At 50.3% G+C, this 17,900-nt stretch overlaps 1 protein-coding gene across 8 annotated transcripts in view; it reads left to right on the top strand.

Annotated features, from left to right (window-relative positions):
* Positions 1–5,641: 5,641 nt before the first annotated feature.
* Zfr2 (zinc finger RNA binding protein 2) overlaps positions 5,642–17,900 on the top strand; it is a 32,600-nt gene continuing 20,341 nt past the window's right edge. For all 8 annotated transcript variants that reach the window (XM_087201344.1, XM_087201345.1, XM_004865861.3 and 5 more), the window contains exon 1: positions 5,642–5,722. In XM_087201344.1, the coding sequence (XP_087057470.1) occupies positions 5,685–5,722 (38 nt within the window). In that variant the 5' untranslated portion in view covers positions 5,642–5,684. The remainder of the gene's footprint in view (positions 5,723–17,900) is intronic.

Consider the following 17,900-nt stretch of genomic DNA (forward strand, 5'->3'; position numbering starts at 1 on the left):
AGGTATTGGGAAGCCATCAGAAATTAGAGGTGCAAGAGCGCCCAGGAGGAGGGTCCCCAGCAACCATTCCACCACTCTCAGGGCTGAGGAGGTGAGCTGCATGGGCACCAGCAGCACCCCCCACCCCGTAGAGATGAGAAGACACGTAAACAAGCCTCAGAAACAGACTTCCAGATCACCTACAGCAACCCCAAAGGGAAACCAGATGGAACAATCTGATACTCAACCACCTGGACTCCCTGAACTGGTAACAAAAGAGGATCTGGAAAAAATGAAATCAGAAATAATTTCTCACATAACAGCAGAGATTGTGCCCATAGTGCAAGACATGATTAATAAATCTAGAGAGGACACAGATAAAAAAAAAATAGAGGAGCTTAGGAACATGATGGAATCCCAACACAGGAAACAAATGGAATCCATAAAACAGATGCAAACAGATTTCCAGGAGATTAAAAACTCCATTAAAAGTCTATGCAGCAGAATGAACCAATGTAAGGACAGAATTTCAGATATAGAAGATAAGATTGCAATCAGTGACCAGGAAAAGAAAAATTGCTTTAAACCTGTAAGGGACCACAAGAAATCAATCCAGCAGCTGCTAGACAATGCAAAGAAGAATAACATAAGACTGATCAGAGTCAATGAAGAAACAGGAGAGAGTGCAGATGACATTAAAAAAAACTGTTCACAGAAGTGATGGCAGAAAACTTCCCAAGCAGGGGAAGAGAACTTGACATACAGATAAGTGAGGCATATAGGACTCCAACTAGCCATGATCAAAAAAAGATCTACACATGGGGATATAACAGTTAGGGTTCCAGAGACCCAACAGAAGAACAAAATTCTACAAGCAGTTAGAGAAAAGAAACAAATCACATACAAAGGAAACCCCATTAGAATCATAGCTGACTTCTCAATGCAAACCCTCAAGGCAAGAAGAGCTTGGAGTGATATATTTCAAGCCCTAAAGGAAAACAGCCTCCAACCCAGATTGATGTACCCTTCAAAGCTATCTTTCAAAATTGATGGAGAAATGAGATACTTTCATGACAAAGAGCACCTTAGGAACTTCATGAATACCAAAGAAGCACCCCCCAAAATTTTAGACAATATCTTAGGAAAAGACAATGAGGATCACAACTGCAGGAAGCCCAGCAGAATGAATCCTTTGGGCATGACAAATTAAACACAAAGGGGGAGAATCCAACAAAAAGAAAAAGTCATGACAAGGCTTTTAAAACTTTTAACTTCATCTCCTAATGAGTGTATAATTCAATCTTGTTATTGTACTGATTAGTATTTTTCTGATTCTAGAGTTGCACACCTTTCCTTGTGTTGTGCTAGCTATTTATCATCTTCTTGTGCCTACATTTTAATTGGGTTGTCTGTTTTTTTTTTTTGGACCGGGGATTGAACTTGGGTCCTTGCGCTTGTGCAGCAGGTGGTGAAACCACTGAGCTAAATCCCTGGCCCTGGGTTGTCTATTAATGAGCTGTAAGAGTTCTTTATATATCCTGGTCATAGGTTATATCCATTGTAAATGTGGTCTGTTTAAGGACTACTTTTCATTTTCTTAACAATGTCATTTAAAGGTCTAAATTTTTATGGAATCTCATTTATCAATTTTTTTCTTTTATACATCATGTTTTTTGTATCCTAGGAAGTTCTTGCCTACCCTATATTCATAAACATTTTCCCTTATAATTTCTTCTTAAAGTTTTTTTCTTACAGTTTTATGGTTTTAGTCTTTCATATTTAGGTTCATAGATCCTTTCAAGTTATTTTTATGTATGGAAATGAAGGGTTGAGGTTAATTTTTTTATATACGGATACCAGGTGTTCTAGTGCCATTTGCTGAAAACACTAGCTTTTCCTCTGCTCTTGAATTGAGTTTATATTCTATAAAATGTTAATGTTAAATAATCTTTCAAAACTCAGTGGACTATATATGTGTGGTTCTATTCTAGATTCTCTGTTTTATTCCAGTGATCTGTATGTCTTTCCTTACACCAACACTGGCTTGATTGCTGTAGCTTTAGAGGAAGTCTTAAAATCAGGTACTAAACGTCTTCCAACACTTTTTTTTTCTTTTTCTTTTACTTTTCTAGGTCCTTTGTACTCCTACATAACTTTTAAATTTCAATATCCAATTCTTCATTTATAGCAAGTATACACGGACCTAAATTTTTATATATACCTTGTGTTTTCTAATCCTGCTAAATTCAAATACAAGTTCTAGGGGCTCCTAGAGATTTCTTAGTATTTTCTCTGTAGGTGATCATTTCATCTACATATAAAGATTTTGCTTCTACCTTTGCCAATCCTATCCTAATTGTGTCATTTTATTGCCAGACTATTTTGGTTTAGGCCTATGTTTCAAAGTTTAATGGACAGATGAAGAGTAGGCATATCTGTCCTTGTTCCCCACCTAAAGGAGAAACCACTGTATCTTCTCCATTCATATAAGGCGTTTTTGCTGGAAGCATGGAGTACATGTCTTTGATCTGTTGAGAAGGTTCTGTTCTACTTCTAGTCTCCTGATAGCTTTTACCATGAACAGCTGTAGAATTTAGTCCAATACTTTTTCTCCAAGTAGTGACAGGATCGTGTGGCTTTTTCCTTTCCTCTATTAAAACGATGACTTTTGGGGGTGGATCTTCCAATGCTGAACCAACACTGCCATCCCTATAACAAAACCACTTTCTACATACTGCCAGATCTGACTTCTAATAGTTTGTTTTGTTAAACAAATTTCTATGTTCATACTTTTTCCTGGATGTTTTAGGATTAGCACAATGTTGATTTCCTAAAATGAGGGGAGAAGTGTTCCTTCTTTTTTCTGCTTTAAATGTTTGATATAATTTACCAGTTAAAATGTATATGAGCCTGTTGTTCTCATATAGATAGGTTTTCATGCTAGGAATATACTTTCTTTAATAGGTGCTATTCAAATTTTATATTTCCTCCAGAGTTAGTGTCATTAATTTGTCTTCCAAGGTACTTCTTAGAAGTTGTCAAATTTATTTCAAGAAAGATTTTTCTAATATGCTTTCTATATCCTTTTAAATTCTGTAAAATCTGTGGTAATGTCTCCTAGATCTTGATATTGTAATTTTAAAAATGTATAATTGATATTGTGTAATAGGAAGAAAAGGTCTAGAGGAGCAGAGGAAATGGGAGGGGAAGGGGAAAGCAAAGAAGGGAAAAGAAAAAGTATGAGAACAGGAAGAAAATGGAAACAAGGTCTTTGCAAATAGGGAAGGGTGGAGGGGGTGTAGGGAGGACAGGGGAAGGGGAAAAAATAAGATACTCATGTAATGGTACAAGATCCCAATGATGAATGCAACTGTATTTTATACCTAAAATGTACCAATAAACTTAATGGAAAAAAAAATTAGAGGCACAAAAACAAAGTTAGAGGTGATGGTTCTGGCGCCTGCCTCACAAGCACAAGGTCAATCCCGGGTACCAAAAAAAAAAAAGTTAGAGGTGAGAGACTGGGAATGGATTCTCCTTTAGACTCCAGAAGGAACCAGCCCTCCTGCCACCTCGATTTCAGATTCAGTTCCCTCGACGATGAGTGAATGGGTACCTGTTGTTTTAAGTCTCTTTGCGTGGTTCTTTGTTAATTTTGTCAGGAGACAAGTACTTGTCCCATGTAAAAGCAATCTGTGCAGGGCCCTTGCGAAGGTTTCTTGGCGTGGAGCAGGGACGTAGACAATGTGAGCTGGGTTCTGAGGCGTGAGTAGGAGTTGGATGGAGGAAGGAGAGCAAGAAGGTGGTCAGGACAGAGCCAGTCTGGCAGTCCAACCCTCCCCTCTGCAGCCCGGGGAGCTGTCCCTGGTTCTGAGCTCCGTGCGGCTCAAACTTGGCTCCCGGGCTCTCTGTCCTGCTTTGCTTTTAATCCTGTTAACATAAAATTGACTTTTCAACCATTTCCAAGGGCACAGCTCAGTGGCCTGGAGCGCATCGAATCTCTCCGCTGTGCCGTCGCCGCCGCCCACCTCCAGGACTTTCCATCTCCCCAGCTGAGCTCTGTCCCAGGAAACGCTGATCCCCGTCCCCTCCCCAGCCCGGCACCTCCTCCTCCTTCCTGTCCCTGTGGATCTGACCACGCTGGGCCTCCTGGGGGTGGGGCCCTGCGCTGCGTGTCCTCCTGTGTCTGGCTTCCTTTGCTTACCTCAGTGTCCTTCGGGGGCATCAGTGTTGTAGCCCGTGTCAGAATCTCCTTCCTTTTTGGGGCTGAGCAATATTCCACTGTGTATATAATGCCACGGGCTGTGAGTTCAGTGTCAGTGAACTCATAACATGCGTTAAATGACGAGCGTCTAAACAGAAACAGACGTACAATACGGCTACGCATCAATCGATTGATGGGAATATTGTGACTAGAGGTTGGCAGGAACCTGGCCTTTCGCTTAGGAGCCGTGGTCAGTACACGAATTCAGTGTTCAGGCTGACTTTATTCAACAAAAGGAATGAGAATCAGCTGGGTTGTGAGAACCAGCTAAGACTGAGCAGAGAAATCGTTTAGCGCGATGCTTGTAATAAATAATAGGAGGAAAGATCTTGTGCCTGCAGAGGAAACCGGGAAACACCCACCTTCCTGAAGGGGATGCGGCCCTAACTATCTAATTAGAGCCACAGGGCCCTGTAAGGGAGCAGGTGTCATTACCACGCTGGAAGTTGGCCAGGGCATGGTGAGAGAGTGGGGCTTGCCAGACCGCTCCTAGTGGCCACCCGGTCCCGGACACCTGCCATCCCTGAGCTGACCAGGACGTTTTTGGCTCGGGGCTGCCGCAGTGCCCATCCAAGAATTAACTAGCTTCATATCTGAGAGCAAAGGAGCGCCACCCCGCCACTGTCGACAAATGTGCTTTTTTACTCCAGGTGTCTTGTAATATTCCAAAATCAAAAAACCAAGTGATATAGTGCACACGCCTGTCATTCCAGCCCTCTGGGAGGCTGAGGCAGGAGGATCACAAGTTCAAGCCCAGTCGATTGCATGCCTCGGCGCTTAGAAAGACTTTGTCTCAAAATAAAAAAATAAAAAGGGCGAGGATGTAGCTCAGTTTAAGAGTACTCCGGGTTGGGGCACCAGTGCTTCCTGCCAGACATACCAATACAAAAAGCAGAATGATTTGACATCTGAGTGAGGCTCCAAGTAAAAGATGGGTTTGTGGTAAGAGGCAGGGCCTAAGTTGAGATCCTCACTTCCGACAGGTTAAAGGAAGTCAGGGCACCAGGAGGGGGCGGAGCTTGTGGCGGGGCGGAGCTTGAACAGAGTCCTTCCTGTCTGAGTGAAGGCGGGGTTCAGAATAAGGGGCAGAGTTTCTGGCAAGGGGTGGGACTTGAACACTGCTCCTTTGTTCAAAGGAAGGCGAGGCCCAGCAAGGGGCGGGGCTTGAGCAGACTTCTGAGTAGTTGAAAGGAAGGTTGGGCTCCAATAAGAGCTGGGGCTGGGGCAGGGCGAGACTTGATCAGGGACTTCTGAGTGGTTGACAGGAAGGCGGGGCTGGAGTAAGCGGCGGGGCATCGTCCAGGGCGGGGCTTGAACCTGCACTCGGAGGGAAGGCGGGGCTCCACAGGGGTGGGGCCTGGGTGCGGGGCGGGGCCCGAGCGGCCACACTGGGGGTGGGACAGATGACGTCACCGGCCACCGGTTTGGGGAAGACGCCAAGATGGCGGCGAGCAGCTCCTCCCGCTTCGCGCAGTCCAGGTAATGGCCCGCTCCTCCTCCCGCCGCGCGGAACTGGACCTGGGGAAAGCCGCGCGCTGAGGAGCCGGAGGGGCGGCGTGGTGGTGGGAACGGGGCGGAATGCGCGCCGGGGTGGGATGGAGGAAGCTGGTTCCGGTTGCCATGGCCACAGAGCCGCGCGTCAGTCAGGGGTCTCCAGGACGTGGCTCTTGACGCGAGATGGAGCTCGAGCCGGAGCGGGGGATGGGCTCTGGGGTGGGCACCGGGGACACCTGAGGACGCCCGGAGAGGGGACCTGGCGGGCCCGGAGGGCAGAGGGGATTGAGACAGGGTACCTGGGGGGGGGGCTGGAGGGCACAGGAGGGGGGGGCCCTGGGACCTGATTGGGGGGCAGCGAGACCTCGGGACTGAGGACTCGGTAGGAGGAGACATCAGAGGCCTGGGAGGGGATGCTGAGACCTGATGGAGAGGAAGGGCAGAGAGTTGGGCTGCGGGCTTGACTTGGGGCCTGGAAAGACCTGAGAAGCTGTAGGAGGGTGGGCACCTGGGGAGGAGGGAGGGAGCAGGGACCTTGAGATTGACTGGGGGCCTGTTTGGATATTTAGGGACCATAAAGGATGGGACTCAGGAGTTTGAGGGGGGAGGGAGGGAAGGGAGACGGCAGGGGGTGGGGGCAGGAGACGCATGGGTGAGGACACTCAGACCACAGAGCACGCACACTGCATTGTTCTCCAAGGCTCGCTCCCAGGCTGCACTCCCCCATCAGGCAGCCAGGGCTGGCACCCTTAGAGGGGAACATGGCCCCTGTCATTCTTCTGGACCATCTTTGGGCCAGTTTGCAGCTGGTGGACTGGTGCAAACTCTTGGGACGGTTTCCCAGCCCCTGCTGAGTGCGATGCGAACTGTCCCTCTGGCACCTCAAAGACAAGTGTCCCCGGGGAGCCTGGGGCCTTTGCACACATTTCACTGACAAAGTGGACAGTAGATGCCAGGGGCAAGCTTTTGGGCCCGGCCCAGTGCTTGTGCTCTTGCATGGTTCCTTCTAATAGAAACCTCAAGAGCAGCCAGCCATTTCATGAAAACCGGAAGTGTGGGAGACAGGTGGGCGCATAATGGGCACCCCAAGTGGTTTCTCGGGTGTCGTGCTGGGCTGTGAATTTCCTCTTGTGAAGAAAGCTCAACCTGCTGTTTTCCCTAAACAGAGTTCTTCATTTTTCTTTCCTATTCCCATCCTCTTTGGTCGCATTTGGATGGCCAGGTCTAGGTTGAGATGTAGGCGTGGCCAGTTGCTTGGCAACATGAGGCCCCAAGCCCGCCCACTGCTAGCTCTTTCCTTTCTGCCTCCAATGCATCTTTTCAATTAATTCCATGTGAACAATACCTTAAATGTTAGGCCATTAAGATTCCCTTCCATTCAGGCACAGTGGCGCGTGCCTGTCATTCCAGCTATTTAGGAGGCTGAAGCAGGAATATGGAAAGTTCAAAGCCAGCCTGGACAATTTAACAAAGCCCTGTCTCAAAAAATAAAAAGTGGGGCCAGGGATTTAGCTCAGTGGTTCTGCCACCTGCAAACGCAAGGTCCCGAGTTCCATCCTGGGTACAAAAAAAAAAAGTAGTAATAACAATGAAAAATAAAAATAAAAAGGGCTGAGGGCCTTGAAATGGAACCCAGGGCCTCATGCATGCAAAGCAAGCACTCACCACTGAGCTATACTCCCAGCTCTTTTGATTTTATTTTGAGACAGGATTTTGCTAGTTGCCCAGGCTCAGCTTGAATTATGATCCTCCTGCCTCAGCCTCTTGAGTAACTAGGACAGCAGGAATGAGCCACCATGCCTGGGAACTTAGGGGTTTTGAGTTTATTTTCTTGGCTTGTAAAATTGATAACCGCAGCCCTTGATGAAATATTCCTTTTATGGTCTTCTAAGAATAAGGTTGGGATCATAACAAGGCTTTTGTTGTTTGGTGCTGGGGATGGAAGCCAATACCTCACATGTACCAGGCAAACACTCTACCATTGAGCAGTGTCCTCAGCCTTTTTTATTTTTGGTTTTGAGATAAGGCCTTGTTAAGTTGCCCAGGCTGGCCTTGAACTTTCGATCCTTCTGCCCCAGCCTCCCAAGTGCTGGGATTACATGCCTGCACCATCACGCCCGGCTGGCCATACTCTTGAAGGCAGAAGAGAAGTTTGCAACTACCTGTTGATAATATGGATTCTCATTTTATTTTATGTGGTCCTGTGGATCTCATAATCCTTTTATTGAGTGCTTCAGATACTCAGAATTCAGGACATTTGAATCTGGCAGTGCTGTTAATTAGAATGGAAGGCGGATTTTAGTTGTGAGGCCATGAGTGCTGAGGGAATGCGATTTGGTGCAGGTGGTACAGACAGCAGAAGCGGAATGTGGGGAAGACACTGGTAGAGCCCAGCCACAGCTGCCCGTGTCCCTGGGGGCATATGTCTCTTCCTTGAGTAGTTCTCTCAGAGTCCCACTGGGATGATGGATTTGGCCACCTTTTTGCATTTTTAAAAATTGAACCCAGACCTTTTGCACTGAACTCCATCCCCGGCCCCTTAAAAATTTTTTTCTTTTGAAACAGGATCTCTCTGAGTCACTAAGTTGCCCAGGCTGGCCTTGAACTTGTGGAGATCCTCCTGCCTCAGCCTCCCAAGAGCTGAGATTACAGGTGTGCACCACTACATTCAGCTTCAAAAGCATTTTCAAATGAGCTTTGTAGAGGACCTTCCACTGTGGGTGTCACTGGGTTCTTCGTGGGCACAGAGGTGAGGGGACAAGGACCCTCAACCTGGAGAAACACCTGGGTAGACCTGAGAGAAGCAGGAAAGGCACAAGAAGGGCATCCTCTGCCTTGGGCACTTCCTCTTTACATCATTTATTTGGGATTGAGACTTTGAGAAACTTCCCACCTGAGATTGCACGTGGCCCACAAGGCAGCTGTTCTCTCCTCTGTCATCCACAAATAGGGTGAGAGCCAGGGCAGCAGGTTGTCCCGGCTTCTGGGAGCCCCCAGCCCCTGCTGGGTGGAAGCCTCTGGTGCTGGCAGAAGAGTACCAGAGCTTGTGGGACCGGCCCCCCAGGGACAGCTCAGGGAGATGCCAGGCAGCCCCGAATAGTCATTTAAGGAGCCCTAGAGTACTTCAGCCGAAGGAAGCATCTCCTTGTCTTCCACCCTTGGTCACCTTCCAGAGGTCTGAGGACATGTGCCAGTTTCAGTGTCCACCGTGGCTCTGAGTTGTATGGGGGCTGACGGGACTTGGCCACCTGGCCAGGTGATGCGAGCTAACTCAGGCTGCAGGCCGAACTTGAACTTGTGATCCTCCTGCTTCAGCCTCCTAAGTCGCTGGGACAACAGGTGTATGCCACCGGCTCACTTCCCTTTCCTTTTCTGTGTTCTTCTGGGGTTTTTTAGTGGTACTAAGGATTGAACCCAGGGCCTTTGCACTGAGCTACATCCCCCGGCTTTTTTAAAATTTTGAGACAAGATCTCACTAAGTCACTAAGTTGCCCAGGTTGGGCTGGAACTTGGTGTCCTCCTGCCTCAGCCTCCCAGAGTGCTGGCATGACAGGTGTATATGCCATTCCAAGCTTTACTTCCCTTTTCTTAAAGCAAGTGCAAGGCATCCAGGCCGTCCGCGCCTCTGGAAGCTGACTTTCTCTGCCTGCTGTGTGCCGCTGAGCTTGTGTCATGTTGTCGTTCTGAAGTCGCTGGATCCCCTCAGTTAGAAGCCCTTTGGTGGATGTTCGGGGAGTGAGATGCTGTATGTGGTGGGTGTCTTGGGCAGGACGCCCACCAGGTAGGCGTCCTGGGCACATCTCTTCCGACCGCCTTTGACAGCGACTGTGCTCCGGGTCCTTTCCTCATCCGTCCTGGCCAGGAGTGGAGACTTTGCCTCCGTCTCATTCTGCAGCAGTGTCTCTGAAAGTCCCTTCCGTTGCGTGAGGTCCTCTCCTTGGAGGGTCTGCCCCCCAGGAGCAGAGCAAACTCCAGCTTCTGAATCCCCTTGGATCAAATGTTTTAGAAAGCCAGTGGGTGGCTTTTTATTTTGAGACAGAGTCTTGCTCATTTTCCCAGGCTGGGCTTGAATTTGCGATCCTCCTGCCTCAGCTTCCCAGAGTGCTGGGATGACAGGTTCGCACCAACCATGTCCTGCTGCCAGTGGCTTCTTCAGTCTGAATGTCGTCAGTCACATCTGGGGCTGGTGGGTCTGTCTGTGTCTGTTGCGCTTGCTCACAAAAACCCTGAGCTGGGTGCTGTGTGCGCTTCCTTTTCCTGTCCACCAAGGCGCCTGTGCTAGGCCCAGCGTTTCCATCCCTGAAGGCAGCAGGGGAGGGCTGGGCTGCTGGCCGCTGCCCTGCTGTTCCTGACCTTGAGGTGTGGAGCCTGCCCTGGCTAGAAGCACTGTCCCCGGAATGCCACCTCCTGCTCTCCCTCCCACCTGCCCAGCAGTGCCGCCGTCCAGCTGATGCCCATGGCGCCTGACTCAGGGGCTGCCTCGGAGCCGCCCCTCCCTGCTGGATACTGTGCTCCTTGCATGGGATGTCGGGGGAGCCCTGGAGCCTGCTGCTAGCTCCATCAGGCACACTGCAGTGGAGTCTGCCGGGGAGCCGGCCAGCCAGGCTCTGTCCCCAGGGAGTCTGGGGTGGAGGTGGCCTCTGACTGGGCCTTGAAGAGGCAGCTGCTGGTGAGGGTGATGGTAAAACCCTGCTGTTGCTTCCCAGAGCACAAGGACATAGGTAAGGGAGCTCCTCTCCGGTCGTCACTGGGGTCCATGGGGAGCCTGGGCCTGTACAGGGCGTTATGCTGAAGGCTTTCAAGGGAAAAAGAAAGAAAAAGCATCAGTTAAAAACACCACAGCTGTCATATTGCATGTGACATGTGGGCCAGGGGAGTGCCTGACTGGCATGTGCCAGGCCTTGGGTTCCATCCCAGCACCCCAGAAAAAAAATGTACAATGGGCTTTAGATATAAAGCTCTTGTGAATGGAAGTGCCAGATGACAACTGTGGCCGGGTGTGTGTCCCCGTGTGTCCCAGAAAGTGACTGAAATGGGATTTGCTGCCAATAAAGCTGACTTGAAAACCGTCTCCCTGCTGAGTGTCTTTTGTGGCCACATCAGCATGTGCTGTGGACTTGCCCACTGGGTCCCTAGACATCAGCAGGGCCCTCAGTGTCACACTGCTATCCAGGGTCAGAACATGCACATGGGGGCTTCTCTCAGCACCCCAAAAGACAGGTGACCTCCTTGTTGTTTATTTGGGCTTTTGAGACAGGGTTTCACTATGTAGCCCAGGCTGGACTTGAACTCGTGGGGATCCTCCCGCCTCAGCCTCCCAAGTACCTGGGGTTACAGGCACAGTGACCCACTATCTTTCTTCCTGATGGTCTCTAAGACGTTTTGTCCCCTCCCTCTCCCTGTAGATCACAAACATCCTTAGAAATCTGCCCTCAAGTTCTGACCTGTCCCTTGGAGCCAGTGAGCGAGTGCCAGTAGAAAGTACCGTGGGACAGGGCCCAGGAGATTCCCGATGAAGCCTTTCCATCCTGTGCCCTTTAATGTCCCCAGGCACTCAGTGACGGCATGAACAAATTATATCAAAGAGTCTTGCTACTTTTTCGCACTCTAAGATCTAATCTAGAAGATGTGCCCACAAAAGCTTGGCTTTGTCCACAAAACATATTCAGAGCCCAAAACCACCCAGACCCCACAGCCTTGTGCACAACAACAAAGCCTGACAGGTGGCAACTGGTGCATGGCCCAGCTTCCGGCCTCGTGCTCCTCCCTCCCAGGGCCTCACTGTTATGGAGACCGAGCCCACAGCAGGGAAAGACTGAGGCCCAGGGGCTAAGGGTTAGCTTTCCTCCGAGTCCTTGTTCCCTGTTTAATTGTCACATCTGCTTTATTTGAATTGGTTGCCAGTATTTAAAAATGGGGGCCAGTCCAGGTGTGGTGGTGCCCACCTATCATCCCAGCACTCGGGAGGCTGAGGCGGGTGCATTACCGTGAGTTCGAGGCCAGCCTGGACTACACTGCAAGATCTTGTCTCAAAAATTGGGTTGAGGGGCTGGGGATTTAGCTCAGTGGCACCGAGCCTGCCTCACAAGTATAAGGTCCTGAGTTTGATCCCTGATACCAAAAAAAAAAAAAAAAAAAAAAAAATCAATCCATCAATTAATCAGTCAGGACTGAAATCAGTCAGGAATGACAGGCACACACCTGTCATCCCAGCACTCTGGAGGTTGAGGCAAGAGGATCACAAGCCCAGTCTGAGCAACTTAGTGACTTAGTGAGATCCTGTCTCAAAATAAAAAGGGCTGAGGATGGAGCTCAGTGCAAAGACCCTAGGTTCAGTCTCCAGTACACCAAATAAATAAGTATAAACATAAAAATCAGGAAGCTTCACAGGGAACCCTGATTCCTAGCACCATACTGTCACGCCAGACAAAATGCTCGCCACTGAGATGCATCCCCTCCCAAGGTGGCTGCTTCCGGCTTCCAGGTAAGTAAACTGAGGCTAAGAAAGAGATTGTGGCTTGCTCAAGGTCCCATAGCAGCCCTGCCCCAGGCCAGGTTCCTCTCAGTTCCTGACCTTGAAGCTCTGTCCCCGATGCAGACCCTCACATCTCCTCTGGGCTCAAAGCTTAGGGGGGCGTCTAAATTCCGGGGCCTCTGGGCTGGAGGAGGGAGGGGGCTGAGCTGCCTGGGACCTGCCTGCCTGCTGAGGCTGCTAGTGTGATTGCAGTAAGAGGTGCACACCTGTCATTCCTTCACTTTGGGAGGCTGAGGCAGGAGGATCACAAGTTCCAGCCTAGCCTGGGCAACCTGGAGACTATTTATTTATTTATTTATTTATTTATTTATTTTAACCTGGAGACTTTAACAAGACTCTGTCTCAAAGTGAAAAATTAAAGGGCTGGGGTGTAGCTCAGTGGGAAAGCCCTGGGTTCCATCCCCAGGACCACAAAAATAAAGCCAAATCAAATCAGATCAAATCAGGGTGTGAGCAGGGCCGGGTCCTTCCTGCTCTTCCCCTCCTAGGGCAGAAGTCCCTTGCCGTGTGGCCCTGTCACTCCAGCCTCTGTCCCTTCATTGCCTGCTGCCCTCTGACCTCCTGGTCCCCCAGATAACCCAGGATAACTTCCTGTCTCAGGGTCCTTCATGTCCTCACGACCACAGAGCTGTCCTGCTGCGAAGGTGATGTAACAGGTTCCAGAGATGAGAATGTGGGCATTCTAGGGGTGGCTATGATTCTGCTGGCCATTCTGGCCACTAGGGCTTGGGACAGCTCTGCCTTGTCTGCCCTGGCTCTTCAACACATGCTGGATGTTGATGGGAACTGTTCATATCTCACCCCTTTTAAAAATTGTTTTGGTGTCAGGATCTTGATAAGTTGCCCAGGCTGGGCTACAACTTGTGACCCTCCTGCCTCAGCCTGCCAGGCTGCCGAAATGGCAAGCATCTGCCACCTGCCTGGTTAACTGTCCCTTCTTGTCCCTATTTCTCCTCTTCATTCACAACCACCGCTAAAGGAGTTATCTCTGCCCACTCTTTTCCCCCTCCCAGGCTCCCTATGTCCTCTGCACCCTGGTGTCCAGCCCTCCATTCCATAGGATGTCCCCAGAGGTCCCCTCTCAGCCCTCAGGGCAGTGCCGGCACAGCCATCCAGTTGCTGGGTCGTCTCTCCCATTGCTGGATGGGCCTCTCCCTTGCTTCTGCTATGGTTCCTCTTTTTTTTTTTGCCATGTGAGGTAGCACACACCTGTAATCTCAGCACTGGGAGGATCACCCATGAGCTTGAGGCCAGCCTGGGCTACATAGTGAGTTCAAGACCAGCCTGGACTACAGAGTGAGACCCTGTCTCAAAAAAATAACAACAAAAAAATTTTGAGACCAAATCTTACTAAATTCTCCACCCTGGACTCAAACATGCAATCCTCCTGCCTCCGCCTCTCGAGTGGCTGCGATGAGAGGCCTGCGCCATGGTACCCAGCTTTTGGTTCCTCTGACTGCTGGCCATCGTAGAAGGGGCTGGCTCCTCTCCCTTGGCGACTCAGCTAGTTGCAGAATTTAAACTGCCACCTATCAGCAAGTCACAGAAGCTCACATATTGTGTGATGCCATGGATACAAAAGGTCCCCAACAGACCCACGGAGACAGGAAATAGATTCCCGGCTGCCAGAGGCTGGGAAGGGGTGGGGGTGACATATGGAGAGTGCATATAATCAAGTCTCTGAGCTGTTTAAGAAAAGGAAAAGGCAAAGATAACTCTAGAACAGGACTCAGCCAAAACAGGAGCGAGGCTGTGACACTGGCCACAGCATGGAGGGACCCTGAGGACGCCGTGCTCAGTGAGAGACGCCAGACACGGGACACAGCATGGGCTCCACAGACAGGAAACGCCCAGGACAGGCGACTCCAGAGACAGGAAGTGGATTTGGGGGTGGCGGGGCCAAGGAGAGGACAGGGGACTGCTCACGGGGACAGGGCTGGCTTTAGGGTGATGGAACATTCTAGAACCAGACAGAGGTGATGGGTGCATACCATTGTGAATGCACAAAAATCCACTCAACTGTGCACAGTAAGAATAATCATCACATGGGTGTGGTGGGACACACCTGTTGTCCCAGCACTCAGGGAGGCTGAGACAGGAGGATCACAAGTTCCAGCCCAGTCTGGGCAACTTAGTGACTTGGACCCTGTCTCAAAAATTTAAAAAGGCTGGGGATTGAGCTCAGTGCAAAGGCCCTGGGTTCAACCCCCAGCACCAGAAAAAAAGTTATGGTATATGGATTATATTTTAATCTTTTAAAACTACCGTTGTGGGATGGGGGTGTGGCTCAGTGGTGAGCTTGTGCTTGGCACGCCTGAGTCCCTTGGTTCTATACCCAGTACAGCAAAAAATAAACAAGAATGCCATCTCTCCCACTGTGCCCTACACCCATTCATTCTTAGTCTTGCAGCCCGTGGGGCTCTAGTGAAAGGGGATCACCAGCTTTTTTCAGCAACTCTGGAGGCTGAGGCAGGAGGATAAAAGTTCAAGGCCAGCCTGGACCACTTGGTGAGGCCCCGGCTCAAAACAGAAAAAGATCCACAATGCAGCTTAATGGTGAGTGCTTGCCTACTGTGTGGGAGCCCTGGTTCCATCCCCAGACTGAAGGTGGGTAGGAAACAGCTCTCAGTGGAATGGGTCACCAGGAGCATCCCATGTTCCCTGGATGAATGTGAGGGGATCTTTCTGCTCCTGAGCTGCTGCTTCTTCCTCTCCATCCTCCTCCTCCTAAGTCACCTAGGCTGGCCTCGAACTTGCCATCCTCCTGCCGCAGCCTCCCAGAGTGCTGGAATCACACGTGTGCTCCCCCACGCCCAACTCATCTTCCTTGTTTTCTCTTCACCTACTTTACTTCATTTCCTCCAAGTCATTGCCCAGTGTGTCCGCTTTTGGTCACTGTAACAAACACCTGAGGTCATCAGCTTAGAGGAAAGGGTCCTTTTGGCTCATAGTTTCAGAGATTCAAGTCCCTGTTTGGTTTGTGCTGGTGCTTTGGAACCTGTGACAGGGCAGCAGCTCATGGCAAGCACACAGTGGAGGAAAATGGCCCACTCCACCACAGAGCAAAGAGAGAAAGAAGAGACCTGGGTAGCAAAATCCCCTCACAGGCCACACCCCTGTGACCTAACTTCCTCCCACTAGGCCTCACCTCTTAAAGGGCCCACCACCTCCCAGGAGCACCACCCCAGAACAACACATGGGCCTTCTGGAGCCCTCAAGATGAAAACAACAGCTGTCAGATCAAACCACTGCCTCTCGTTCCCCAGAACTGGCCTCATTTGTGGTCCCCTCCCTGGGGACACCAGCCCTGTCCTTCCCATCTCAGCTTCGCTACAGCAGCTGCCCTGCGGACACTGGGGCTGAATCCTCTGTGGGGCATCTTGGGCACTGCAGGGAGCTCAGCTGCATCCCTGGCCTCCACCACCTGTTCTAGGCCAGAAGCTCCCCAGCTGTGACAGCCACAGATGTCCTCAGTCATGGCCCAGGGCCCTTTGGGGGCCAAGTCACCTGCACTTGAGACCCCCTGCTACAGGCTCAGAGCTCACCCTGCCTTCTTTCCTCCCCGTGACCTTACTGCTCTTGCAGTCTAGACACAGTCTGTCTCTGGTGGCCCTGGCTACCACGTCTTCCTGTCCTGCCTGGGCCAGCTGACTCTGACAAAGTGATGCCATCCCCATCCCCAGCCTGGGCCTCAACAGGCCTGGCTTGTGTGCCCTTCTTCTCAGGGGTCCTGCCAGGCTGACCTGCAAGAGGAGGAAATCACCGCCCAGCCTGCAGTCACATGAACATGATTGTCACCTGATGGCAGGACCCACAGACTTTGACCAAACCTGCCTGTGTAGCCCAGAATGGGCCAAGGCAGCAAATGGGCCTACTGTGTGCCAATAAAACTTTATTTTTGGACCTGAAATGTGAACTTCATGTTATTTCTGTGCATTGTGAAATATTACCCCTTGAACTCTTCCCAACCCTTTAAAAATATAAAAACTAGGGGGATGTGGGGTAGAACCTGTAATCCCAGAACTTGGGAGGCTGAGGCAGGAGGATCCCTGTGAGTTCAAGGCCACCCTGGGCTACATAGTGAGTTCAAGGTCAACTTAAAGTACACAATGAGATCTGGTCTCAAAAATACAAAAATAAAACCCCACAAATAAAAACTGTTGTTACCAATGGGATCCTCAAAAACAGGGCTTTTATGAAAACATAACAATACAACACCTGAGTCAGATGGTGGCTGAGTGTGGCCACACTCTGCTGCCAGTGTTAAATCCCTCCCCTCAGTCCTCTCTGGGCCCCGTGTGCCATACTGTGGCTGAAAAGGGACATAAGTCCCCAACTAGAGACAAACCTCATGGGCTGCTTCCTCAAACAGGCTTGCTCAGCACTCAGTGAGGGCCATCGTCTCTCTGCCAGCGCCCCTTGGTCAGTGCGTGTGCCTGTGGTACTGGGGACCAAACCCAGGAGCGCCCCACTGCTGAGCCATATCTCAGTCTTTTTTATTTCCTTTTTAAAATTTTGATACTGGGACTCGCTAAGTTGAACTTCCAACCCTCCTGCCTCAGCCTTCTGAGTGCTAGGGTAACAGGCATGTGGCACTGTGCCCAGGCATGGTTTACCTTTGGAGGAACGGCCAGCATGTTCCACAGCAGCCAGACTGTGCTCCATAGTGAGACCCCCGTCTCAAAAAAATAAAAACAAAAGGGCCGGGGACTTAGCTCAGTTGTGCTGCTGCTGCCTGCCTCACAAGCGCAAGGTCCTGAGTTCCATCCCGGTTACAAAAAAAAAAAAAAAAAAAAAGCCTCTGATGCCACCACCTTTAGCCCTCCTGCCCAGAGCCCCAGAGCCGGGCAGTCTGCAGGACAGCCACAGAGCTGTGGGCATCTTAATGACAAGACTCATTGATGAAGGTGTACTGGATCTCTGGCACCCACCGTGGCTGCCATTGGCCACATGCAGGGATTGAAATCTAAATGAATTGAAACGAAGTTTGGAATTCCGTTCCTCAGCCACACTGAGTGGGCCCAGGAGCCACACGAGGCTGGAGGCCCCACGTGGGACACCTCAGCTCCCGAGTGTGGGGTGTGGGGCAGCCAGGAACAGAGAAGGAGCTCAGCGGAAGTGCGGCAGCCAGGCCACTTGGGGACGCGAGAGGACACTGCAGGTGCAGCCCTGCCTGGGAGAAGGGAGTTGTGCAGAAATGCATGCAAAGCATGTGGCTTTGCCTGTGCCCGGTGCTGAGAAACAAGGACACAATGCTGCAGGAAGGCTCAGCAGAAAAGGCACAAAACTACTGACTGAAGCTGGATGCAGTGGCACATGCTTGTAATTCCAGCTACTCAGAAGGCTGAGTCAGGAGGGTCGAAAGTTGGAGGCAAGCTTGACCACTTTGTAAGATCTTGTCTCAAAAACAAATAAATAACTCAGATGGGATTTGCCTAAGATGAACTTGCACCACTGAGGTATTATATATGTCCTGAGCACGTTTCTGGCAGCCAGGGGACTCAGCTGTTCAGATGTATTCAATGTTTTTTCGACTTACAAGATTTTCAATTTAGACTGGGTGTGGTGGTGCATGTTTACAGCCCTGGCACTCAGAAGGCTGAGGCAGGAGGATTGCCACAAGTTCGA

This window comes from Heterocephalus glaber, unplaced genomic scaffold, assembly GCF_053883595.1.
Source record: "Heterocephalus glaber isolate CG9 unplaced genomic scaffold, H.glaber_assembly_v1.0 deba00001760, whole genome shotgun sequence".
NCBI lineage: Eukaryota > Metazoa > Chordata > Mammalia > Rodentia > Bathyergidae > Heterocephalus > Heterocephalus glaber.